General features: G+C 45.4%; 2 protein-coding genes and 1 long non-coding RNA gene across 3 annotated transcripts in view; 1 reads left to right on the forward strand and 2 right to left on the reverse strand.

Moving 5' to 3' along the window:
- The window catches only part of GRK5 (G protein-coupled receptor kinase 5), a 154,802-nt gene extending 141,306 nt beyond the window's left edge, over positions 1-13,496 (reverse strand). The window contains exon 1 of the mRNA XM_086900632.1: positions 13,302-13,496. Coding sequence (XP_086756758.1) covers positions 13,302-13,353 — 52 coding nt within the window. The 5' untranslated portion in view covers positions 13,354-13,496. The remainder of the gene's footprint in view (positions 1-13,301) is intronic.
- Positions 2,604-5,519, reverse strand: LOC111931365 (uncharacterized). The gene is made up of 3 exons (XR_002865522.2): positions 5,409-5,519; positions 4,216-4,418; positions 2,604-3,869 (listed from the first exon to the last, which is right to left on the reverse strand). It is a non-coding gene; the product is annotated as an uncharacterized LOC111931365 (long non-coding RNA).
- Positions 13,497-20,166: 6,670 nt separating the features above from the next.
- Positions 20,167-26,004, forward strand: PRDX3 (peroxiredoxin 3). Its single transcript, XM_086900633.1, has 8 exons — positions 20,167-20,327; positions 20,604-20,776; positions 20,890-20,965; positions 21,049-21,190; positions 21,943-22,078; positions 24,236-24,339; positions 25,152-25,317; positions 25,815-26,004. Exons 2-8 carry the CDS (start codon positions 20,741-20,743, stop codon positions 25,866-25,868), a joined length of 714 nt encoding a protein of 237 aa, XP_086756759.1. The 5' UTR covers positions 20,167-20,327; positions 20,604-20,740; the 3' UTR covers positions 25,869-26,004.
- The last annotated feature ends 459 nt before the right edge of the window (positions 26,005-26,463 follow it).

Consider the following 26,463-nt stretch of genomic DNA (forward strand, 5'->3'; position numbering starts at 1 on the left):
AAGTCATTGTGATTTTCAATCAGCCCAGATGAAAAGATAACAGTAATAGTGCACATCTATGTTAGCAAAGCATCTGCAAATCTCATCACTTTTTTAATGAAACAAGCAAAACCTCCTTAAAAAACAGTTTTCCCACAATTATCTGCTGGAATTAGGCATCAGGCCCTCTAACTACTTACACAAAATGTGATTTTTTTTTTTAAAAAAAAAGAAGGCAAGAGCCAGGAATGTGAAGCATTTACTTTCACTGATGAGCAACTGCTCAGATTGCCTCCGTCAGCAAATTGTTCGCTTTATGGGACTATTCACGTCTGAAACGTATTACCTGCTTCAGTGTTTATAAAATGGCATCTTCAGCTGGCACCTGCACTGGCAGGTTCCCACAGGCAGCATTTCTACATTCCCCCTTTCAAGATGTGCTGCTGCATCCCAAGATCTGAGCGATTACAGCGAGCACAGAGATGAACAAAGGGCAGAGGTCAAAGCCTTGCTGCCTGCCCTCCTTGATATCTGGCCTTAGAGACATGCCAGACCTCTCACATTTACCTCTTCCCTGCACAGAATGCACATTTTAACAGAGTTTAATATCCAGTAGTTAACTCCCTATTTTAATTCCTTCTCAGCTCATTGTATCTAAAAGCTGAAAAATATTTTTTTTTTTAAAAATCACTAAGTATTTTTTTAAATTTAGGCCAGGGACTCTGAACAAAAGCATGCTCTGTCCTCACCTTGTAAAATATTTCTGGGCTTCTAAACAAGCTTCATGCTTTCACACAGCTGGTAAACGTTTGCTTAAAAATATATTCCAACAATCCCTTTGAAAAAGATTTGTAACATATAGACTTGAGCTTCATCTTGGAAGCATCATTTCCACAGCACACCCCTAACTTTTAAAAAGCTTCCTTCTGCTTACTTCACTCTTTGTAATTACCAGTTTGTTTATATCAACCACCACACGAAGGTCTTGGAGAGGTCACTCAATAAATAATAAATTTCCCTATCTGCTTTCCCAACTATGCTGACAGAGCCAGAGTTTACTTCCTTCACTTGCCTCCATGAAAAATCCCAGTCTGGTGGTATTATCCAAGCCATAAGCTGCTAATAAGCAAGGATAAATTATTAGCAACCTGAAATGCTGGCAAGGTTAAACATTAACTTGTTGTGCATTACTTTTAGGCAAGCTCTGTGCAGTGCAGGCTCCTACCTGTGCCACAGCCCCAGCCCTTCGTGGCCTCTGGTATTTATGATACACAGAAAAGAGAGATGTGTTCCCCATGAGAGCTGGAGGCAAACAGCATCCCAAAAAAGGAAGAGAAAACAATATGCTGAATCCATCAAAGATTGTTACTTCATAGACTTTTCACAGCCAAATAAACATTCTGCAGCTGGAAGTCTGCATGAGCCAGAGTAACAAATGTCCCGAGACCTGCTAGAGATTTTGGATTAGGCTGTCTGATGAAAGAGGTTGATCCTGTGCATGCATGCATGGACAGAGGCAAATATTTAGTGTACAGGTCTTGAAGAATAATTACCTGAAAACACCTTTTTTTTTTTTTTTTTTTCTGTTCCTATGACTGGCAGGATTTGGGGATGGAGGCAGATTTGGGTTCATTTTTCAGTGTGTGGTGGCCAATGCACCACTGGCAGGTATCACACTCCTCTGGGGCATTAGGAGTGATCACTGAGCTTACAGCAGCCTCAGAGATTTGATGGGTACATTTTAGAGGGCTCATTTTGAGAGTGTTCACCTGGGACCTTGTCCCTCAGCCCTTGGTGCAACCCTCACTTCTTTGCCAACCTTCAGTTGTCTCAGGAACGGCTCCTTCAAACACTGCCATCAGCTGGCAAATTCCTACATTTCTCATTCCCTTTTCCTCCCCACCTCTGGAAGAAGTTGGCTGTACTCACAGCTGCCTGGGCAGGTGGATTTTGACACTTTTGAACAGTGATTTTCTTGGCAGTGACCTTCCCCAACCATTGTTAAGAAACTGAACTGTTTCTGGAGAGGGGACCCTGCTGTGAGTCGGTAGCAGTTGACAAGATGGAAAATCAGGGATAAGAATCTGACAGTGGAGCACAGGGTGCCACAGAGATCTACAAAAGGACTTGGACTATTCAGTGTATTTATAAATGGTCTAGAAAAGAGATAAATAAACAAGATGGCATCTGCTGCCAAGAGAAATTTCTTCAGGACAGTGGTAACAAAAACAGGCTGTGAAGAGTTGCAGGAGTATTTTGCAGTACTAAATCACTTAAAAATTAGGAGAATAAAAGAAAGCTATATTCTGTGTCAGCACAGTATTGCTCATGAAGGAAAACAACTCTTGCTATATCCACCAAACAATGGGCTCCAAATTAAACGTTGCAGCTCAGGAGATAAATTTCTGAGGTCACCATCAATAGGCCTAGTAATGAATACTTGTGGCAGTGGGAAAAAAAATGCAAACAAACATCAAGTTAAAATGGTGACAAGAAGAAAGTACAAAGTGGTCAGCAGCACTGCACCATTGCCCACAGTGCACATCAGTGCCAGGTGGTTCTGGTCACCCCATTCGAAAAAGGACACAGAATTTAAAAATGCAAAGGGACAGAGATGACAGATTGGACCTTTCAGCCTGGAGATACACTGTTTATTAGAGGACATAAAAGGTTATAAAATCATGGATGTTCCAATATAAATCGCAGAAGCAAGGAAATCCACATGTTAAAACAAAAGTAAAAACCAAACCAACACAACAAAAACCCAGAAATATTTGATTGATTTGTGGATAATTCCCTTTCTTCCCCCTCCAAGACACTTTCACATCTTCACAGTGACTGATGCCAAAACATAAGTCATACATTGACCAAGTCCCTCACGAAGGACACGTGTGGGGAAGCTTGAATGTTTTTGTTACACGATGGAACTCATCGCCACAGAAAGCTGCTCAGGCCAAAAGCAGAAATGTGATCCAAAAAATAGATTAAATAAATTCACAAAGGATAGATCCCTCTGTTTAGTCCCACAGGGTAAAGCCACCTTCTGTTCAGTAAGACCCTCGAATGGGAGGCTGAAAAATCCAGCCTGAGGAAGGACTGGGATATCCACGCCTTTCCACAGGCACCTGCTGCTATTCAGTGTCCATCCCTGACATGTGACAAGAATTTCAAACTTCAAATGCTTTTCTGTTCTGTCACCAGCTCTCCAAACCAGAGTGCTAAACTTCTGTGGGTTTTTTTTTTCATTCCTGAACCATTCCTGTCTCTCATCCAGCAAAGAGTGAAAGGAGATGCACACTAAACACACCAGGCTTCCAGGACAGGTGTATGGTAACCCTGAGAAAACCTTACATCATATGTAAATCATCTGGATAGTTCTTCCCAAAACTCTGCTGCTGAAATAAACAAAGCACAAACTTTCCCAGATGTGTGCTTCATGAGGAATTCTCACTCAACTCATGATTTAAAACTTGGCATCCTCAGAAAACACAAAACCAGGATTCAAAGATGGAATGTAGATGTGGAATTGCTAAGGAGGGAGACAGAAAGGGTTTATTCATAGATTAGCCCAAATTCCTGTATTTTTTTTCACAGCTTCCAAATGTTGCAATGGGCAACTATCCTTCCTCTCATAGTAAGATTAAGGATGAGTGTCCAGATTCCCTTAATTTTCCATAACTGATAGCCAAGTAAAATTTCCTCTGCTAAACTTGCAGGCTGAGCAGTTGCATTTTTGTGCAACAAAAAAGGAGAAGTAGGTTGTTCCACTGATTTCTGCAGGAGAAAAGTTTGCTGTGCAAGTAGGAAGATCACCAGCACAAAAAGCAACCCTATTGATTTCCAGAGTGCTTTTCACTAAAACCTCTCCTCCTTCATAGAGACCCAGAGCACTGGAAAATAAAGAAACCACATCTGTAACAACCAAAACTGGAGAAGATGGAAGAGAGAACATTGGATAAAAGTGATTACTTCATCCCCAGGAAGAAACAAAATCTAACTTAAGAGAGAAGAGGAAGATGAAATCAGCAGAAAGCTAAGGACAAGCATTAAACACCGCCAGTATGAATGAATGTATTCCTACATATATCTATATCTTCCACAGATATTTTGGCAACCTTGGCTAAATGATGATTTAGCCTGGCATCCATTCTTTCCAACTCATCTGCTTGTTAAAGGTGTCAGTTCCCTTGCACTGCCTACAGGAATATTTTGACGGAAGTGTCACGGAGGACTCACTGGTGCTGTTTTCACTTGGCATCGACATCTTCCCTTTGCTTCTGAATCTCCTCTTCTTCCAGCTGCATTTCTCTCCTTTTTTAACCTTTTTTTTTTCCCCCACAAGATGAGATCCTCCATTAGTGGCTCCTGCAGATGCTGCCAAGCGAACACCACTGTAATGTTACAGAATTTCTCCATTCTCCTGGCAGGTAGGCCCTTTCCTGGGACACACAAGATAAAATTGAGGGAGAGCTCTGAGGCAGGCAGAGTCTAAAGCTTTCCTTGTAAAATAAAGACTTCCCATAGAGCCATGAAGATTTTTCATAATGCATGCATGGAGAGGAAAAAAAAAGAACAGTTTCAGTAATTTTAGACAGGAGACTTGTCACGCAGACTAAACACTGACCAAAGAGCAACCAAGGATAATAGGAGTGTGTAAATACATAAAGCCTTACATGTGGCTAGGAAACTGACATTTAATCCAAACTAATTAAATGTGTTTTAAACAGTACATCAAAGACTTCTCAGATTCAAAGGTGGTGTTGGAAACAGAGGACAGGGGAAATAAACTAGATAGAGAAATGGGAAGAACAAAATATGGGAATTTTGGTCTAGAAAAGTTTTGACTACTCCAACAGGGAGAGGAAATAAAATCATCCACATTTATTCACTGGGAGAATGATGCTAGGAAAAAGGGATTGGTTCAGGAGCACTGGGAACCAACAAACAGCATCCAAAAAGTCGTCATTCTCCACACCCATACAAGGTAAAGATTGGCTCTTTGAGTAGTGAAGCAAAGGAGGAATTGTATGAAAAATACGGTAACTTCCAGAACTTGCAACATAACCTCAGCCTACCAGGAAGAGCCAGGCTCATAGTGAAATCATGCATTCAATGGGACCCAAGAGGATACTCAACCAAGGCAAAAAATAGCTGCTCCAGCTTATTAACAGCCTCTCCGGCATCCTGGGGATAACAGGAGCTCCACCAGCAACCTCAGCAGGAGAAACCACTGAGAAATACCCTGGTGAAATACCCCCTGTGTCCTGCCCCTTCCCCAGGGTCTCTCCCCACCACAGAGGCTGCTTGGGCTGGTTTTGAGGTGGGGCAGGGTGAGGAGCAAGGGTGAGGAGCAGGTTCCTCCCTGCGTGGCCAATCCGTCCCTCGGCACCAGGAACCCACCACTGGGAGGGAGCTCCAGCTCAACTCACAAAATCTCAGCTGGGCCTTCCAAGCTGACAGGCTGGAAGAAGAAACAAATCCTGTAAAACTTGGCAAGACCGTAACTGGCGAGGAACAGAAAGTACCTGGAAAAATGAAAACTGTACAAAAGGGATTGCATGAGTAAAGGAGATGGAAGTAAGGGAAATTTAACCAGAAAAAAAAAAGAAGTCAAGATTTCTTGGGCTCATTTAAAAAAATCTGGAGAGACAGACCCATAAATGGAGTCATTTTTATACCAATACGTTTCATACCTTAAAAAGTACATGGCAGACCAGGGACAAGATGACGTAGTAGGCCTTTCCCAATGGCTTCCAGTAGTTTCCCTTCAGCTCTATCCCTGTGGCCTTACTGCCTGGAACAGCTCTGCTGCAGTGAGAACTGGCTGATCCCTGAGCACAAACAAGCTGCATTTCCAACCAGCAAGCAGAGCCCATGAAGTCCACAGGACTACTCATGCATAGCAAACGCATCCCTAGGTGCTGGAAATGATGGATATAGACATTTTTTAGCCTTGGCTGTACCACCAAAAACTTACCTGTGAATAAAAAATCTCATCCTGGAACACAGACAACCACCCTTCCTTCACTATTTGCATTATTTGCTCCCAGGTCTGAATTGAGGCTCGAGTACCTGTGTGTAATTCTGCTCCTTTCAGCCTGCCCTTCCTCCCTGAATAACTGCTTCTGACAGTTTCTTAACCATATCTGAAAGGACATTATATGAGCTAGAAGCAGCTGAGCCAGTTGAACAGCCTCATCCATCTTCCTCCTCACCTGTGTTTTCTTCCATCCTTTCATTTTTTAACAGGCAACTTGGTGCATCTTTTTTTAATTAAATAAAATACCCATCATCTTTGCAATATTTTCTTTAGCTTGTTTACTTTAATTTTGGTTTCCCTACTTAATCTTTTTCACAAAGCCGTATGCATTTTTAAATCTTCCAAAGAAAATAATTACAAAGATAATCCAGCTGAGTGTAACCAAACTGCAGGGTTCTTTATTTTCATGGCCTTCTAATTTAATTTCACATCCTGTGGTCTTAAAGAAATATTAGGATTATATCATCTTGTTATTGTTTAGATGACATGCCAGTAAAAATAGGGGGTAACCAATTTTTTTCTTCCCCATTGCCACACAAAAAACTCATAGAGCACACAGAATATTTTCAAAATATTGATGCAGGGGAAGATCTCAGATGAGCATGAGTTAGATCCCTAACTCCCAATTTTCTGTCCAGAACCTGTGTTTCTTTGGTTGGATTTTTACTTAAGCACAGTACCTGCTTTGATAAAACAATCTGCTTTGAAAGTTTTCCAGTGCAACAGTATGGATCCTGATGTGATATTGTAGCTTTCCCTGGATCAATACAAACCAGAAGTCATTCACAGAGTAACACTGGCAGAAAAGCAGCGTGGGAGAAGAACCAATCAGCCGAACAACAAAACCACCACTTGTGTCTCTACCCATGCAGGAGGACCCTGCCCCCATGCTAGCAGTGAGTTCTGAGCTTTGTGGGGATCAGAAGACATCTGCAGTAGGTCTGACTACACAACTGGGGCTTCAGACCCTTGCCTGCAAACATCAAAGTGCTCAGCACACAGGTCTTCATCCTCTGAGCTGGGAAGAGATCATTAGCAGCTCTCAGCTAGCACAGCTCCCTTTCCAGGAAAGGATCTGGAAAGGGAGCTCTTTTTCCAAGAAGTGAGCCAGGATGCAATTGTGGGGTCTTTGTTGTCTGTTTTTTTCCAGGAGTGACACATTGTGCTGTCCACAGGTATAAAGGAAAAAGGAAGCAGTATCAGCCACCAAACAGGTGTAACATACCCCTGGGGCCTAAAGCAGCAAAGTCAGAGCTGCTGAATTCCTCTTAAGCTGTTTCTCCTTCAAAATGGGGCAGCACAAGCCAACCCAAACTCAGTGGGGACGAAGGCATGGGCAGGCAGGGCTCATCTTGGGGCATGACTGTGTTTGAGACTTTCATTCTGGAGCTGTTTATCACAAAGACACGTGGGTTGGTTTGGTCCACGTGCTGCTGCTGTGGTAACACTCAGCAGAACATCACTAAAACCACCTCTTTTGGGTGTTTTTTTACTAAGTTCTCAGAGTATTCTTAACTAATACAAAAAAAGAGTCATAAAGTCATGTCAATGTCTTGTGTAAGGACTGAAAATTCTTTTCTGAGTGGATTAATTTCAGCAACAGTAAGTTAAAACCTTTTCAGAAAAAGAACATACTGATAACAGAGACAGGCAGTCTCTCTTAGATTTATTATTTTGCACTTGAGGAAAGCAATCCCATGAGATTAATGGAGCAGATGTAAGTAGTTCCACTCAAACCTCCACAGTTAACATTTGTACTAAAATTTTTACTACATAATAGGTTCTCTGTGTTAATAACCTGGCTCACTACTAAATATTTTTTAAATGCCTACAAACCCAACAAGACAGATAGCAATCAGACCATAACAGTTCCACACAACAGCACAGGAAGGAGCATGGTTCTTCTCCAGTGAAAAAGTTTGGATGGAAGAGTTCTTGATTTCTCCAGCATTGCCACATCCCCAGCCCTGCTGCCCATGTCTGCACACTGGAGAACCCCAGAGCGTCCACCAAGGGCACAGCTACAGCTCTACCTTGCTCTGCATCAGCCCTGCTATCAAAAAGTACAAAAAAACAACATAGGAAATATATTTCAAGCCAGTTCTACACATACACATTTGCCCTAAGCCAGGTGTGGCTATAGAACCAATTCCCTTCTCTAAAAAGAAATTTTGAAGTGGTTCAGATCTACACAGTCTTTTCAGAGAGGCCTGAAAAATCCTCTTTACTGAATTTCCTTGATTAAAATATAATCAGATAATCTTGACTCTTCTGGGTACTTTTTTTCCCCCTGAAAGAAATGGTTCCAGGAAACTATTTTTTTTAAAACTACTGCTTAAAAGCACCCTGTTGCATCTGGAGCAATGGCTGACTCCATTCTTGAAATACTTTGTTTGAAAGCCATTACAGTGGTGAGCTTCTCTTGAACTCTAAAAAAGAAAACTAAACTGAGACACCACATGGAAGTTTCCTCTGCTTCCAATGTTTTCCATACAAAACATTTTGGGTTTACGTCAAGGGATGGGGGACAGGACCTTAGATTCTGCATTCAGTGCACTGCATAATGAAGTTGCAATAACCATATTCTCCATAGTGTTTTGGCTGTCACTATAGCCACCTCCTTTCCTTCAAAATATGCTTTTCATTGTTCTCCTGCCCTTTTTCCAAGTGCTCTGCAGCCAAGTTCTTGGAAAGCAATCACGCTTCATGTTTAGGATTTATTGCTAGTCTTTTGCCAGTACGGACACACACAAATCTCTCCTGTGATCATCCTGCAAAAGAAAGCTAAAAATACAGCAATTTATGAACAGGCACATTTTGCATGTTATATGGCATCAGTGTGCACTCATCAAAAAATTCTGAGAGTGTAAAAGGTCACTCCTTTTGTCTAGGCCAATAGAAGGCTCTCCTTGGGTGCCATAAATAAGCTTATTTTAGAATTTCAGCCTACCTAAAAAGGGAAAAAAGCCTTTCCATTGTGTTTCAGTGGTCGAAGATTTTCTTTTTTTCCTTTTACATGGTAAACTTTGTGCTTTAGAAACTCTAGGTTTGACAAAAAACCACAGTTCATCTTCCAAAGTGGCTACTTTAAAGCTAATGACTAAATTAGACATCACAGCTATCATTAAAACTTCAAAGCAGTGAGAATTGTCTGTTTGTTTGCATAAAATTTTAAAGAATTTTGCAATCTCGGAGTCAAGTTGCATTTCTGTTTTGAAATGTGTTTCAGGTTGTCTGAGGAAGCTCATGCCCACAGAAGCAGCAGGAAACATCAGGGAAGGCTGATCTTACGGCTAGGAAAGAACAGCTCATGAGGAAGGGTGTTCAGGTAATCACCATGCCTTGGTCATGCTTCTCACACCATTGTTTATTTTGCACATAAACACTGTAGTTTAATTATCAGTGTATTAAAAAACTTCTCTTTGATCAATTATCTCTCAAAAAACTTGTCTTTTATCAGCTTACTGCTTTTGGCAGGCAAGGGTAGATTCAAGACTCTGGATACAAGCTAAATCTTCTCTGGATTAGGACTGTTGAAGTTCCTCTGAGACCTCAGCAGATTCAGTTCTTGGTCTCTCCTGGCTCTGTTTCTGATGATGCCCTCTGCCAAACAAACTGGGAAGGTGAACTGGGACTCACTGCCCAGCCTGGGCTCGTTGCTGGCAGCGTGGTGGATCTGCAGTGCTCGTGGTTGGGTGGTTCTGTGCCTCAGACACCGCTGCTGAGACTCGGGAACAAGAGGCTGATGAAAAGAAAAGTCAGTGAAATGGCTTCCCACTGCCAGAGGGCAGGGATAGATGGGATACTGGGGAGGAATTGTGCCCTGGGAGGGTGGGCAGGCCCTGGCACAGAGTGCCCAGAGCAGCTGGGGCTGCTCCTGGAAGTGTCCAAGGCCAGGATGGGGCTTGGAGCAGCCTGGGATGGTGGAATACATCCCTGACCATGGCAGGGGTGGCACTGAGTGATCCCAACCCAACCATTCTATGATGCCTTGAAGATCCAGATAAATGTTCTGCCACCTCACAGTCTGGGGCTCTTACTCAACCCAAAATGACTGCAATTGTTATTGTTTTGATTTTCTTTTTATGACTCTCATCTTTCTTGTCTTCCCTTCTCAGCTTATTCTTCTCCCCAGGCAATACTAGATAGTTCCCAAATACCTATTTGGTTCCTATAATTAAACCAGATGCATTTTCTATTCAGTCTGAAAAGGGATTAGTGATTTGTGAAATGGAACTTTGCATTCAAGAAATGAGAAATTATAGTTGAGGAAACAGCATAAATTTACTCCTAATAAATAATGAATGGACTTTCAAATGCAGTAAATCTCCATTCTAACATGTTCAAACTGACAGACTTCTGAGTATAACAAGTAACTTACATGTAATTTTGTGTCAAAACCTTCATATTCTGCAAAAATACTAAAATTTCCTGAAATTTATTCCTTGCTCGAAATTATTCACTGAAATGCATTTTTGTATGTGAACCACATTTACTCTTTTTGTTGCTCTAATAAGATTACTCATGTTTCACATGGCATCAGTTAATTCTGGGTGTGCTTCTCATTGTGATCATTAGGATTTAAGTGCAAGTATTTGTGTAGCAGTTATAAAACTTGCCCCCTGGTATTTCAGCTAAAAAGATCACTTTACACCAGGGGTGAAGGAACTTAGACAAGGGACCACAGGGGAAAAAAAAAAAGGAAAAAAAAAAAAAAAAAAAGCTACCAAGGCCAGAGCAAAGGAGTTGCAAAATTTAAACCAATATTTGCTATAAAACATTTGTGGTGGCCACTCAGCCTGACTTCTGACTACTTCAAATGTCCTCACTGCTGGATTTCACACTGCAGCTCTACCTAAACCTCTCTGACATTCCCTTTGCTACTGAGAGTAGGTCTGTGTTCCCCTTGCAATTCTGACAAAACTTCTGCCTTTACTAACATTTGCAGAGTGGATCCCATCACTTTTCTCCTCCTAACATTAAGGACCACATTGCAGGCACCAACCAGCATGTGACTGAGCTAATACAGCTTTTAATTTTGACTTCACAAGTGGAAACACACAGGCACATATTACTTGGCTTAGGCTACACATTCACCCATCTAAATCTGTTGATGGAGTCTGCAGGACCTGCAACAAACTTATTTTTAGGTACCATAATCTTTGATATATTAACTTGCTTTTTACTCTTGGTCTTACATATGTTGTCTGCCTTTTTTATCTGCAACTAAAGCCACCTACCTAACTCACTGCAAATTTTAAAACAATTTTACTCAGTGCAGCTTACAACAATAACTGAAGTGTGGCAACCTATCTCATACAGCAGTAATACTTGTGGCTCTGATGTCAGGCATGTAATTTGCCCTTCACTTAAAAAATTTCATATCTCCTCCAAAAAACAAAAACCAAACTTTAAAAATAAATTAGCACCAGGCCTCCAAAAAATGTTGCTGGAGGTTCATACATGGTTTAAAGAACAGTTGGAGTGTACTTTGGGGGAAATCTTGATCAATTTCTGCCATTTGGATTGCAGCTAACAGCTTCTTTAATACAAGTCTAACACAATAAAGCAACATGACGTGACTGTAACCATCTTCCTGAGAATGGTAGAAAAGGACCATAAAACTGAGCGGCACATTTAAAATTACTTGCAAAATATCGGCTCTCTGTAAACAACTCACAATAACTGTAATTAATACCAGTCCTTTAAAGTATTCCTAAAGTCTACTGAAATCTAAACGGGCATTGTATGACTGGTAGCAACAACCACATCCTAAACAACATTAAAAATGACAACAGAAAATAAAAGATCTCCATCAGAAGGCAAAAAGTTATAATTTACTGATCTGCTGAATTGGGTAACACCTTTGCCCTTATTATTTGTAGAGCTTTTTTTGGGAGGATCTCAGGACTTTACTCTTTAGCTAAGCCTCAAAAGTTCAACAGCCTGTGAGTTATATAAACACTATTTTACAATTTGAGTTATTTTCCCAGCAAAAGGATCGCTCCAGGGGCGGACTATTTGAATGATCTCTCACAAAATGAGAGCTGCTTTACTCGTAGTTCCACAGCTTCAGAGCAGCCGGAGCTGAAGCCCACCCAAGGGGCGCCCAGCCCGGCTCGCAGGCAGCTCCGGCGGACAGCGGAGAACGGGCTGCAGGTTGCACCGCACCTAAAACCGCCTGGTCCAGCAAGTGCTTTCAGGGAAGAAACTCTGAGCAAGGGCTTGGAAAAACGCCGTGTTTTAAGCAGCAAGCAAGTAAATAAACACAAACATAAAAATGGGTTGGAGCAGACAGAAGGCGATCGCGTCTTGGCAGCGATGCCGCAGCCGTAAGACGTGTTGCTTGTGCGTGGCGCTCCCGCTCCAGCCGGAGGGATGCTCCGGGAGGACGGGGGCTCCGCGGGGAGCCCCGAGCCCCGCCGTGCCCAGCGCCCGGCTCCGCGCTCCGCGGGAGGATGTCCGCCCGCGCGGGGAGAGGAAACCGCGTCCGCTCCCGACGGGGGGAAAGCAAGCCCCGAGAGCCCGCGATCCACCGGTGGTTGTCTCTGCGAGTCCTCGGGGTCGGGACGGGGATGCTGCCGAGAGCCCCCCGCCGCAGCCGAGCGTCTTTTCAGGGCGCCCCGCGCCGAGCAGCGGCGGCTCCGGCATCGCCCGGAGCATCCCCGCTGGCCCCCGCTCCGAGACCCCCGCTCCGAGACCCGCGGGCCGGGGCTGAGCCCCCAGCCCCTCCGGCCGGCTCCGGCTGGGGACAAACACGCTCTCAACAATGGGCATGTTTGCGGCAACATGATCTCACCTAATAACGCCGAATAAGGCAATGACTGTACGGGGAAGCGATACGATCCTGCCGGTCTCACCACACGGCGCGGAAAGCTATTTGCAGATTTGCTAAGCCCTTTTGAATGAATGCATCTGCAGCTGACCTTTAACAATAGACGCTGAAATAGCACAATCTGTGGGACCAGATTTGAGGGGGGGGAGGCGGGAAGGGGGAAGGAAGAGATGGGTGAATATTGTAATCTCTGCAATCTCATTCACTTCCTTTCCCAAACCCCCGCGCACAGGGAAAAACAGCGGTATTTTCCTTTTCACCGGGGCTCTGTCTCAAACAAGCCGTTTCCAACGCCGGCACAGCCACATGGCACCCCGAGAGCCGCCGCCGGCGGGACCGGCGCGCATCCCCACCGGTGCCCGCCCGCATCCCGCGGGCATCGCTCCGCGGAGGGGCGACTGCGACAAGGATGCTCCAGCCCCCTCTCCCCTCCCGCCGCTCTCTCACCTTCCCTGGCTTTCAGCAAAACGGTGTTGGCAACGATGTTTTCCAGCTCCATTGACGAGCTCGGGCAGCGCAGGCAGCGGCACTGCAGCAGGACGTCACTCCGAGGTGCGGAGTCTCCGGGCGACCACCCGCCTCCTGCCCCTAGCGCGCTGTCCCCCCGCGCATCATCCCCGCCTGCCCGCCCGCTCCCCCGCGCTCCCCGGGCGGAGGCGGCGCTCCCCGCGCTGCCTGCTCCGCCGCGCCCCGCTACTCCATCCTCCGCCCCGCCGGCTCCCCCGGTGGTTTGAGGGCTCGGGCGCTCCTGCCTCCCTCCCCCGGGGGTGTGGCACCGCGGAGCGGCCCCGCAGCCCCGCGCAGGCGCCGGCCCCGCCGGGCTGGGCACGCCGGGACGTGTAGTCCTGGGGCGGCCCCGCCGCACCTGGCGCCGGCTCCGCAGCCGCGGAGGGTCCCCAGGGAGGGACGGCCACTGTCCGCCTCGGGGAGGGGGAGAGCAGGGGCAGGGGAACGGGCAGGGGCCGGCCAGAACGTTCTGGGCGGCGGGGGTGGGTGTTCGCCGCCGGGATGCGCGGGGCGATACGCGGGGCGATACGCGGGGCTCCCGCGGTCGCCGCCCCGGCGCAGCTCTGGTGCCGGGCTCCATCCCGGAGCTCCCCTTGTCTTGCCCGCGGTCCCCAGGGCTCCCCGGCCGGGCTTTTCCTGCTCGTCACCCCCCCGCAGGTGCCCGCACTCGTGGGAAGGGGTCGCCGACACCCGGCAGACGGCTTCCCCCTCCGCCCTTCTCCTCGGGCCGTGGCTTCTCGCCTTTCTCGGGATCGCAAAAGCCCCCTACGGAAGAACCCGGGGGAACCGCATCTCTTCTGCCACACCGTTGTGTTGTTTTCACCCTTGTTAGGAGCTGTGCGAGGCATCAGCCACTTGTGGAAAGTTTGAATTTTAAACGCTAGATTACAACATAAACTCTCTCCTGTCTACATAGGACAGATGCTCATGTCAGCATGATTCTGATTTTCCTAGCAACGGGGTAGATCGATTCATCAGGTCAAGCAATGAAAGAGGAATAAATACGACCCATTACTCCCACTGACACTCTTCCCCCATCTGTATTTGCATTGATTAAATCCACATGAAGCAAATCAAATTAACATGCACCTTTTTGTAAGTGGAGCGTAGACACTACTTTTTTCTTCTTTTTTTTATTGTACCAATTTGTTTCTTTCCACAGCCACACAGAAATGAGCTGCGATAGCAGAGCTTGCAGACTGCCTAGAACACATTTTCTGAACATAGGAAATAGATGAGAAATGCATTTAATGAATAATACCTTGGGGGTAAAATTGCTACAATAAATGCCTTTTGTACCTGATTAAGTGTCAAAGGTTTGACCTTTGAAAGCATAGCAGGTGGCACTGCTATGTACGATCTTCCATAGCCTCTCTCCTTCAGAAAAACATTCAGCCTTCAGAGCCATTCCATGTTGTGGTACTTTCTTTGTAATACAAGTTCTATACAGCAGCAGTTGTGTCTGTAAGTACCGGAAGATTTTTCTCTGATTAAATAATTCTTGAGGGAGAAATTGCTTCCTGGAAACCAGAGCCTTAGCACAGAGATGAGGCTCCTAAGAAGCATCTGCCCTGCTTGTTGTTTGAACTCTTCTGTGGAAGCACTGATGTAAACAGAGCAGATTATGCACAGTTCTAAGTGCATTTCACATCCCTGCCCAGCCTCCCACTAATGATCATCATAAGGACAATGCAAACATCACAACGTGGCTGATGGTAGAAGCCAGAACTTTTATTACACAGAATGTTTTTAATGCTACAAGCAACACCTCTCTCCAGAGGACAAATGAAGGCATGTGTCTAAGTGTCCATTTTGTGAAGCAGCACTCGCTGCAGCAGCAGTGGGATATCTCAGTCAGGGTGAGACTGAGCCATGGGGAGGGATTCACCTCCATGGGAGACTCCACAGGGAGCACTGCCTGTGTTTGCTGTGGTATTTTTATAGAGGTGCCTGAATGAAGAGGGCAGATCTTGAAGAGCTTAAGTGTGAGTTGCACTGGAAATCAGCATGTGCACCCAACAGCTCTGGTGCTCCTCTTTTATCTAATATCTGTATGCACTTCTAGTTATGTGGAGTCACCCACAGTGTCACCCTGTGGGACAAAAGCATGACTCCAGCACACTGATGTTTTCCTGTATAGTTTCAAATATTTGATTCTTGAAAGGGCAAACCTATTTATCAGAAGAGTTACGACAGATCTGTCTGGAGTTTGGAAATCCCACGGAGCTACCTAGTGTTCATGAGCGGCGCAGCTGCGGCGCGCTCCACGATCCTGGCAGCCAAAGGCACGCTCACCAGCTCCCGCAGGAGCAGGGACAGCCAGCCAGCAGCGTGTGTGCTGCTGCCACAGCGGTTATTGCAGCTCAGCTGCATGGCTGTGCGTTGAAGTGGACCAGAGGTAACCACATAAATGTGGCTGAGCGCAGGGAGTGGGGAGATCCGAGCTCAGCTATCAGGTTGCTGAGGGTCTGCAATAATATGTGTGTCTTACACATCTATATGGAGAGCAGCGATTCTGACTCCATGCTTATTGGGAAGAGCAATGGAGAGGCTTTTTTCAATATTCTTATGTTAACTAACAACTCCCCCCCTTGTTTCTAATAAATCTGACTCATTGTGGTGCACTAGGACATGGAAGGAGGTGTGTTCACTGGCACTCCCTAGCACTACTTTGAAAAACAAAATCCAGGTGATTAGTTCTCACTGCATCTCTCTTTTCTCCTGCACTTTTTAAGCCTGATTGAACCCCTGATATATGACACAGGCCTGAGATGGATGGCCCCGTTCATGGATGTGGCTCCCCATATGTTGGCAGAGCAAGTTCCACTGCACAGAAAGTCCATCAGCTGGCTTTTGCAAAACCCACTGCAGCATTTGGACTCTTACCTCATGACTGCTTCACAGCTGTCAGTATCCTCATTCTCAGGTCACTTGGAACAACTGGTTCACAAAAACAACAAAAAGAATTAAGAAGAGGTAGATGTATTTATATCCATTTTCTCTTGTGGTGACACAGTCCTTTAATTTCAAGCTATGTCCACACCTGATTTAATGGAATGGTCAGGTTCTCTGTGAGTGAGGGAGAAGGAAACAGGAGACCTGTAAATCTGTTCCACTGCTTATTTGACTCTATTCCCTCCTGTAAAATGGTGCTGAAATATGTGGACTCAGACAGGGTGGCAGGGAAAGACTGCAGGGAAGGAACACAGGTCTCTTTTGCTGGTCTAAATATCTTGATTCAACACTTGCTAGGAGAGAAATGAAAATTCAGTCTGAATCATATGCAGAAACAACCAGTATTGGAAGGGAAAAAAAAGGGAGGCTACCAAAAAAAAAATCATATTCTGAAAAATGTTCTAAGGTGCTTTAAAAATGTGCTTTAAAATTTCCATCTGAAGTCATTCAGGAGAGGCTCCTAAAAACCTAAGGGTGCTGAACATCAGGGTAAAGCAGGGCTGGCAGCCATCTTTATGGGAAAAGCGAGGTTTGTAAATGAAACGCCAACACCGAGCGAGACCCAAATGCATCAGTGTAATAGGAACAGGGAAGCAGCGAGGCACAGTGTGATATTCTGAGCCACTCGAAGGATGACTCATCGGCAGGGTGGGCTCACACAGCTCCAGCCAGAAACACAGCGGCAACACACCCAGTTTTATCCTGCCACCAGAGAAAAACCACTCGGCCTCCGCACGGCCGCCTCGAAAGGGAAGGATAAGACCCTGCTGAACCAGATGTCAGAAAGGCTTTTGCCTGTACTTATCAATTGGAAACATACCCTAATAACAGCTATCTCCTATATCCACGTTCTGATAATTAATGCCGTAAAGCCCGTTCATTATTAGCCCTAAACTGTATTGTGCTTGGAATTGCTTCTGAAACTTATTGCTACAAATGGGCAAATTCTTTCTCCTCCTGCTGAGCTTGGGTATCAGCAGGTGGGAGCACACAGGCCTGTGAGAGCATTTGCAGGCAGCTGGAATATTTTCCAGCGCCCCTGTGTGCAAGGACAGAGGCTGCCATCTACCAACAGTCACGGGGTGATGCATCATGTTGCCTAAGCCAAACTTTTTGCTTTGGTTTAGATAAAAATGTTTACGCCTCTGTCGTTTTTTTCCATTTCCCAGCCTCTTTTTCAGTTATCCATTTCCTAGAGGTAGAGGAGAAATGATTATTACAGCATTTCATGGAATAACCTTCTGGAAGATAAGCAGATTTTATTTTTAAACAAGCAGACATACGTATTCCATACTCTGCACAGAATTTGCTATTCAGTGTTTCACAGCAGCAGTTCTGATTTGAGATTTGCTTATCCCTCTCACCAAGTTTAGAGAGAAACAGCTACTTTTTCCCTAAAATTTTGTTGTGTGAACAATGATCTTTCAAAGAGCTCTTTAAAATTTAACACAAAACAATGGTGGGAATGACACACAAGAGTTATCTAGTATTTTTTATCAGCTGATCTTTTAGTTTTTCACCAGTAAGACATAATTAACTATTCCCAGATAGAAAAAGAGAGGCACAAAATAGGAGCAGGCAGATAAATATCCTAACCAAGAAGAACACTGACATCTCCCATTATCTGTTCAAGTGCCTGATGGACTACCCTGCACCTTCTATATCAACTTCACCTTAAAGCCTGCTGAAATCCCTGGAGAGTCTTTCACCAACTTCACATCTCAATTTGAGTCAGGCTTAAAGATCGCGAAGGAGACAACCAACAAGATTTGAAGAAAGATGTGCATATGGTATCACTTGGTAGATTGATTTTGAGCTTTGGATGTCAATAAGAACCAGGTTTAGCAGCTGCTCTAGCCTGTGCCAGAGCCAGAGCTGAGGAAAAAGGAACAACTTTAATGATGTGCACTTTGGCAGTGACAAGGTCCATCTTCAGATTGCAGGGATGCTCATTTTCCAAAAGCAAAATGGAAAATATCCCCCATTAAACAACAGTAGTTCAAGCTTTTGCACAGAGGTCTGAGAAGCTGAATTACGCTGCCTCCATAACAAAGCATGAGCAATATTTCCCCACCTGCAAGCCAAGAGTTTAAACAAAGAGTTTTAAACAAATATAACTTTCCGGGGATGGGGGGAAGGGCATTTGTCTAGAATACATCAACTTAGACGTTTTGTGAATAGTCATCTGTGGATGAGACAGCCATCCTCAGGAAATCCGAGCAACAGCTCTTTTCTGGCTGCCACAATGCAGCTCCCACTGCTGAGGGAAAGGAACCCGGCCACCCCTGGGCACACAATTTGCTGCCCAGCCCCAGGGCACTCGTCTGGGTGAGCACATCTCTGTGCCCGAGGGCATGTGCCAGGTTTCAGACACGAACACAGTCATGCCATCCTGCACTGCTCTGAAAAGAATCAGCCCAGGTAATGGCTGATGGTTTTGCTGCTCTCCACCTACAGCCACTGCTCCACAGGTGTCCCAGGCTCAGCTTCACTCTGCTTTCAGCCCTCAGCAGCAGCACAAAAACCTCCCACACTTCTGCCCTGGTCACAGTCGCTCCTTCCCTCTCCTAATCCAAGGCTGCAGACTAGGGCACAGCTCACCCACACTCTATCTGCCATACTTTCTAATGTACAAATTGTTTATTCACTTCCACTTTCATGTTTTGAGTAGGTAACATTATTTTTGGTTACTCTGCTAGGAATTATTCTTTTTTTTGAGAGGATTTTTCAGAGCCACATTTCCCACTTCAATGCCTACATCTGGATTAATAAATTCAAGGTGCCAGGGACTGAAATTTGCCATGATGTTAAATGCCCAGAAAGGTCTCAGCACACTTTTGAACAACACCAACTAATACTGCCCCAAACCATTCCTAGGCATAGTACTGAGTTAATACCAAATAATTATCAACCCTAACAGGCAGGTTGAACAAAATCCTCCCTCTTTTGAAGGCTCAGAGGTTTCACTATTACAGAGGTGACTGGATCAGGCAGATGTATCAGTACCAGGAATAAATTCAGAAGTATAGATTTGACATTCACTGAGCTCATCCCAGGGGTAGCTGACACTGCTCTGGCTGCCTTTGGCTTTCCCCCCATGATGCTGATGGCGGAGTTTATCCTGCTAGCAGAGCCAGGCTTTTCTCTAACTGCCCTTTCTAAAATGCTGTGAATATTTATAAATATATGAAACCAGAAGTTACTAAAACACAGAAGAGAAACTGGGTTCAGCTTGGTTTAAGTGTTTAGATGAGGGAACACAAAGAAAGAAGCTAGGAGCTGCGAAAGTGGAAGAGGTTCTTGAGGGGACGCTGTATGAGGAGTGGCTGAGGGCACCTGTTCTGTTTACCTGGAGTAGACTGAGGGGACAACACATTGAAATGTACAAATTATGTGTGAGAGGAAGAGGAGGGACAGACACTGCTCTTTGGTGATCCGTGACAGGAACCGAGGGAACAGTCTGAAGTTGAGTTGGGGGAGGTTTAGGTTGTATATGAGAAAAACCACCAGATTTAAGAAAAAAACAGAGGGTAATTGGGCACTGGAATGGGCTCCCCCAGAAGTGGGCACAGCACCCAGCCTGACAGAGCTCCAGAAGGGTTTGGACAATGCTCGCAGGCACATGGTGTGACTCTTGGGATGTCCTGTGCAGGGCCAGCAGCTGGACTTTGATGACTCTTGTGTATCCCTTCCAACTGAGAATATTCTGTGATTCTGTAATGATAATCCGAGTGACCTCAGCATAGTGAGAGCCAATTGCAAGCGTGTTTGTGGAAGGTTTCTGATCACAAGCCGGGCTGTATCGGCACACAGCAAACATCACCCATGCCGGAGCCCACGGGCTCAGCCCGGGCACAGCGCTGGGAACACGGCACTGGTGAGGCTGCACCTCGAGTGCTGTGCCCAGTTCTGGGCCCCGCAGTTCTGGACGGACATTGAGGAGCTGGAGCTGGTCCAGAGAAGGGAACGGAGCTGAAGAAAGGTCTGGAGCACAAGTCCTGAGAGGAGCAGGTGAGATGGGGGAGGCTCAGTTGTGTCACTCTCCACAGCTCTGACAAGAGAGGTCGGGGCCGGGCTCTGCTCCCAGGTAACAAATGGAAAGACAAGAGGACATGGCCTCAAGCTGCGCCAGGGAAGGTTTAGGTTGGACATTAGGAAGAATTGCTTCACAGAAAGGGTGATTAGACATCGGAATGGGCTGCCCAGGGAGGCGATGCAGTCACCATCCCTTAACATGTTCAAGGAAAGACTGAACGCGCCTGTGATGCCACGGTGTGCCTGACCCAGTGGTGTCCGGCCACAGGTCCGACTGCACGGTGCGAGAAGCCTTCCCCAAGGCGATCGATTCAGCAATTCCGTGCGTCCCTCACCGCCCCTCTGGGGTTCCCGCCCCGCGGCCCGCCCCGCTCCGCCCGCCGCTCGACATGGCCGCCGCGCTGGGGAGGCTGCTCCGCGCCGCGGTGAGTGAGGGCCCGCCCGCGGGCCTGCCCGCCCGGCCCGGCCCGGCCCGGCCCCGCCGCCCTCACCCTCCCTCACCCTCCCTCACCCTCCCTGTCCTTCCCTGTCCCCGCAGGTGCCCGTGGCTGCCGCCGCCGGGAGGAGGGGGACGGCACGGCCCCTGGCCTGCACCTGCCGCCCCTTCAGCCTCGGTAAGTGCGGGAGGGCGGGCGGGGGACGCGCCCCGGCAGCGCCCCCGGGCCCGGCCCGCAGCTCTGCTTTCTCCCCTCCGCAGGCTCCTCGCGGTTCGCCGCGGCGGTGACCCAGCACGCCCCGTCCTTCAAGGGAACGGCCGTGGTTAACGGAGAGTTCAAGGAGCTGAGCCTAAATGATTTCAAGGGGAAATACCTGGTTCTCTTCTTCTACCCCCTGGACTTGTGAGTGCGGGTTTCTCCCCTTGCCTATGGGCCTTCTGCCCTGCTGAAGGTCATCACAAGTGCTGCAGGTCGTTCTGGTTTTGCCCGATTTAGGCCAGTCTTGCACAGGAGATGTGCCTGTTTCTAGAGCATGAGTGATAAGATTGGAAGCACATGGCCATTGTGTGTCAAAGCAGTGGATAGGGTGGCTGAAAAGCATCTTTTAGTTGCAGGGACTGCATCAGGAGCTGGCTGTGGTTCTTGTTACAGTCACATCCCAGGGATAAGAGCATTGCCGTGCAGTTTGCAGCTGCCTTGGAGACTGTCCTTGAAGCAGCAGGGCAAGCAGAACTGCAACTACATGGCAAAACCATGACAGGATGGGGGGTCAGTCTGCTCAGAAGATTTGAATTGCCAAGAGCATCCTAGTGCATGTGGGCACATGGAGAAGGATTTAATCTGCAGACCTTTCTGCTGTAGTTCCAAAAAAACTGTCCAGAGAATCTCTAGCAAAGACAGTTTCTCCATCTTTGTAATGTCCATTTGACAAATGGACATCTCCATTTGTCTAAAATTCAGAGATGGTAACTGGTGTGCCAACTCTGTGGCTGTGACTGTTGGTTTGAGACTGAAACTAATCTTGAGCAGGGAACATGGCTAAAATTAACAGTCTAAAGAAAACACTCTACTGCATTTGTGCCTAGAAACACACATGAGAGTCTTCTCTAGAGAAGACAGCAGAATTATTACAGCCTGATCTGTCTTCCCACCAGCACCTTTGTCTGCCCCACTGAAATTGTGGCTTTCAGCAACAAAGCAAATGAATTTCGTGACGTGAACTGTGAAGTGGTGGCTGTTTCAGTGGACTCTCATTTTACTCATCTGGCCTGGATAAACACACCACGGAAGGTACGAATCAAGTATCTTTTTAGGGCTTTCTCTGTTGGTTTGGTTTATTTTCACAAGAGTCCAGAGAAGAAGAGTTGAATAAATAATTATGCCAATGCTGATTTTTAATAGAGTTCCTCAAGTCATATGCAATCAACTTTCACATTTGATGACATAATTCTGACCTCTGTCTTTTGTTCTCTTTTTCTTAATTATTTGGTTTGAGTATTTAACTTGCTATGATGATGGCCTTGTTGATAACATTGTATCCTTGTACATTTATCTCAAAAGACAAATGTTCAGTTTACCACTGTCCTAAGATGTCTGTGACAGCTGATAATGCACAAAAACTATCACCGAAAAAGAGCAGCCGCTGTTCAGTCATTACTGTGAACAAGCACCCAACAGTGGTGGCTTCAGGATGGAAACAGAAGAATCACCAGTTTCACCTTTTTTAACAGAAAGGGTTTTGTTCTTGTAGTACAAGTGGAGGTTTTTGGCTTAGTTTAGGAAAGGAAAGTGATAAAGACAGCCTTTTACTGGAGAGGAGCCTCTTTCAGATGTATTTAAAAACACCTGCTTTTGACAACATAAAGCATCTCCCTGGTTTAGGTAGTTGTAGAGAACCACAGGTGTCCCAGGAAGGTGCAGAAGTGCCTGTGACATTAGTCCCAGCCTACGTGGACAGTGTGCAGGAGTGCTGCAGGCTGGGCACCACTGGAACATGCAGGGGAGGGAGGAGAGTTTGCTGGATTTAATACACCTTGGCTGAACCTATCAAGAGTATTTCTTTTCTGCATGCTTTGTTCAAAGCTCAGCAATGTGACTGGCCTGATTTCACAGCTTTATCCCAAAGGTGTTCAGGGTATGTCAGTGGTGCACATTGTATTTTACAGATGAACAGGCTATTCTGAGTTGGAAGGGACCCACAAAGATCATGGAGCCCAACTCAAAACACCCTTTCCACAGGGTGGAAATAATTCCATGGTGGCACAGGCAGGAAACTGACACCCAGAGAAGGTGAAGCCTTGGTTTCTTTGACATCTGTGCTCAAAGCTCTCTGTAGGGAACTCTGTTGCAGGCAAGTGTTTGCAGGATCAGGGTCTGAGTGGCTGAGATTACACAGTGATTCACTGATGATGCCAAGAATAGCAAAGCTAACAAACTCCAGCCTTGTTTCAAGGTTAGAGAGCTTATCTCTCTTGCAAACTCAGTATGTGGCAGAACTGAAAGAAATCTTGTTTGACTCTTCAAATAGTATTTAAATTGATTTGTGAGAGGCAAAACTAAAAAAAATGTGTGCACTGAATAGAGCAGCAGAACTCTGACATACCTGGTGTGCTGGTAGGAGCATTGTGTTTGGAGTCATAGAATTGTTGAGGTTGGAAAAGACCTCTGGGATCATGAAGTCCAACTCACCACCACCACCATCACCATGTTCAACATAACCAGGTCTTCAAGTGCCACATCCACATGAGTTTTTTTCCCATGCCCTGGGAAGCCTGTTCCAGTATCTGACAATCCTTTCTGTGAATAAATTTTTGATAATATTTGACATAGACCTCGCCTGGTGCAGTTTGAGGCTATTTTCTCTTGTCCTGTCCTATGTTACCTGGGAGAAGAGGCTTACTCCCACCTGGCTACACCCACTTTTAGGTAGTTGTAGAGTGATAAAGGTCACCCCTGAGCCTCCTTTTCTCCAGGTTAAATATCCTCAGCTCCCCTATTGTTCCTCATCAGACATGTGCTCCAAAGTTTGTTCACAGGTTTGTTTCCCTTCCCTCTGCACCATGGTCCTCCTATTTAATTCTGACCACGTAAATATGCAGTAGAAATTCTTCTATTCAAAGCTCCTGAATAGGGTACAAAGGAAATTTTTCTGGAAATTTATGGCTGTTGTCATTGGTAGCCTCTTACCACCAAAATAAGCAATTCTAAAATGCTCAGTGCAAAAGAAATTTTTGCTTTCTAAAGAAACAAACTGTTCTTGACTACTTTAAAACAAACAGACAAAGTAAACCCAAGCAACACTGCACACAGTTGGTTCCTTTCATGGAGCAGATGCCATGGTTGTGTTTTGTTGTTACTGTGCCCTGAAGAACAGGGAATCCAGCAGCTCAGGAAGGATGATCCTATGGAGCTTTTTGTAACCAAGTGAAACCTTCCTCTGTTCTCTAGAGCGGCGGTTTGGGCAAAATGAATATTCCAATTCTGTCAGACCTCACGAAACAGATCTCCCGTGATTATGGGGTGCTGCTGGAAGGACCTGGCATAGCACTGAGGTGAGGCTCAACTGCAGGTAGCTGTGCTGTGACACAACCCAGTCTAACCAACATACGGCCCACTGTCCCTCCTGCAGGGAAATGGTGTCAGGTGAAGGCTGTGACATGTCTTCTGCTGCAGTAGGGTGGCTGGATCCCACCCTAGGAAAAGGGCAACTGGCCATTCTGGCCATGAAGCTGAGAAGAGCTTCAGGCTGAAAGTGTGTGAAGGAAAAGCCAGCTTTCCTGCTCTGAGAGAGGGGGAGAGCTCCATATCACTAAGGAAAAAGAGCAGCATTGAAGGGCAATTTCTGATACCTTTTTTCCATAGTAGTCCTGAGTGGATTGGGTAGGAGTCTTCTGGAGGCCTTTAGTTCCTGATCTCTTTGGATCAGGAGCTTTTGACTCTTTGATTTGTTTACTGATAGATTAAGTAAATGAGTAAGGTAAGATTGGGACTTTGGTTTTCACATGTGCATGTATGCAGTGGGATTTAATTTAGTGGCATAATGCACAAGCAGCTCTTCACTCAGTGCCTACAGATTTGACCAAAAAGACCCATGTCTTTTGGGATGCCAGCTTTCAGTTTTGAAGTACAGGTGGAACATGGAGTTCTCCCTTTGCTGTGTCTGCCTGGATTGAATAATCTCTGCATATTTTGTAATTTCACATAGCAGTGCATCACTTTGCTAACAAACAAGATACCAAATGCTGTCATTCCGCTTCTGATGCGTGTAACTAGGAGTAACAGCCTTGCTGAAATTGTGCATCCAGTTCCTTGTGTTTGGCCTTGGAACGTGATTTGCCTTCCCTAAACTCCTGCTCCATTGCAGAGGTCTGTTCATCATTGACCCAAACGGGGTCATCAAGCACCTGAGTGTTAACGACCTGCCCGTGGGGCGCAGCGTGGAGGAGACGCTGCGCCTGGTGAAGGCTTTCCAGTTCGTGGAGACACACGGAGAGGTGTGCCCGGCTAACTGGACTCCAGACTCCCCAACAGTGAGTGCCTGCTCAGTGCTAAATATAATCCTCCTAAAGATAGGCACTGGCCTGTTTCTGCTTGTCTGAAGGGCTGGCATCCACTCGGATGTGAGGTGTTTGACTGAATCTCTGCCTGTTTAAACACAAAGCTTTTACCAGTTGGGCCAGTTTAGTTTGTTTGTGGGATTTCTGTGAAGAAAGCTACTGGTTTCCTTTCAGGAGATGCAAATTCTGTTCAAAACTCCAGATTTGACTTGGACTCTGCATTAACCGAGTTCAGATTTTTTTAACTTATTTAATGCATCGTAATTTAACAGGAAAAATGTGGTTTATACTTAAAATTTTCAAGTAAGAGTTGTGCATGGTCTAGGCTTTTGTCTTTCAACCAAGTGCAGAAACAGAATTAGATTACTGTTTCTACAAAATATGCATGGGTTTTCTTGGATAAAGTGTCAAATTGTAATTTTTTTATTGTATCTATACCAAGTAATAACTAAACTTTATTTTTTTCACAGATCAAACCAAGCCCAGAAGGTTCCAAAGAATATTTTGAAAAAGTGCATAAATAAACACTCAAATATGTGGACAAAACTCTTACTTTTGTCCACTGAAGACATTAGGAAAACAGCTGTGATTGTAAAAATTAATAATAAAAATAAAATTTCTCATGTTTAAGAAGAAATTAAATGCTGAGATATTTACTGACTCACTTGTCTTGCTTTAAAAGGGTAAAACTAAGGCTTTCCCCCTGTCTTCTGCAACTTCAGTTTCATGGATTTCTGTGACCATTAATCATCTTCCTGAATGGGATAAGTACTCAAGCTACAATTGCGTTCCACTGGCTTTTCCCTTTAACTCATTTTGGACCAGAAAATGTCCTGCATTTAATTTTCTCACACAACATAAAATTCTGTCAAAAAAAAAAAAAAAAAAAAAAAAAAAAAAAAATTGAAGAAATAAAAGGATAGAATTTTGATACATGGTTTGTTTTTAATTAATTTTACAGAGGAAGAGATGAATGTAACAAGTAAAAATAATTTAAAAAACATTAGTTTTGTGTGTAAATGCACTAAAACACTGAATGAATGTAAATATGTGCCATTTCAAGAAAAAAAAAAAAGAAAAAGATGTGGTGCAGCTACTCAGGAGCACTAACAAGCATGA

The sequence above is a fragment of the Cyanistes caeruleus genome, chromosome 8 (assembly GCF_971803275.1).
Source record: "Cyanistes caeruleus chromosome 8, bCyaCae1.hap1.1, whole genome shotgun sequence".
Taxonomy (NCBI): domain Eukaryota; kingdom Metazoa; phylum Chordata; class Aves; order Passeriformes; family Paridae; genus Cyanistes; species Cyanistes caeruleus.

Excerpts from the sequence above, each read along its gene's own strand:
- PRDX3 (XM_086900633.1), top strand. The coding sequence starts at position 20,741 with ATGGCCGCCGCGCTGGGGAGGCTGCTCCGCGCCGCG. Across the intron at positions 20,777-20,889 it reads GGAGGCTGCTCCGCGCCGCG|GTGCCCGTGGCTGCCGCCGC; the intron begins GTGAGTGAGGGC and ends CTGTCCCCGCAG. Across the intron at positions 24,340-25,151 it reads GGACCTGGCATAGCACTGAG|AGGTCTGTTCATCATTGACC; the intron begins GTGAGGCTCAAC and ends GCTCCATTGCAG.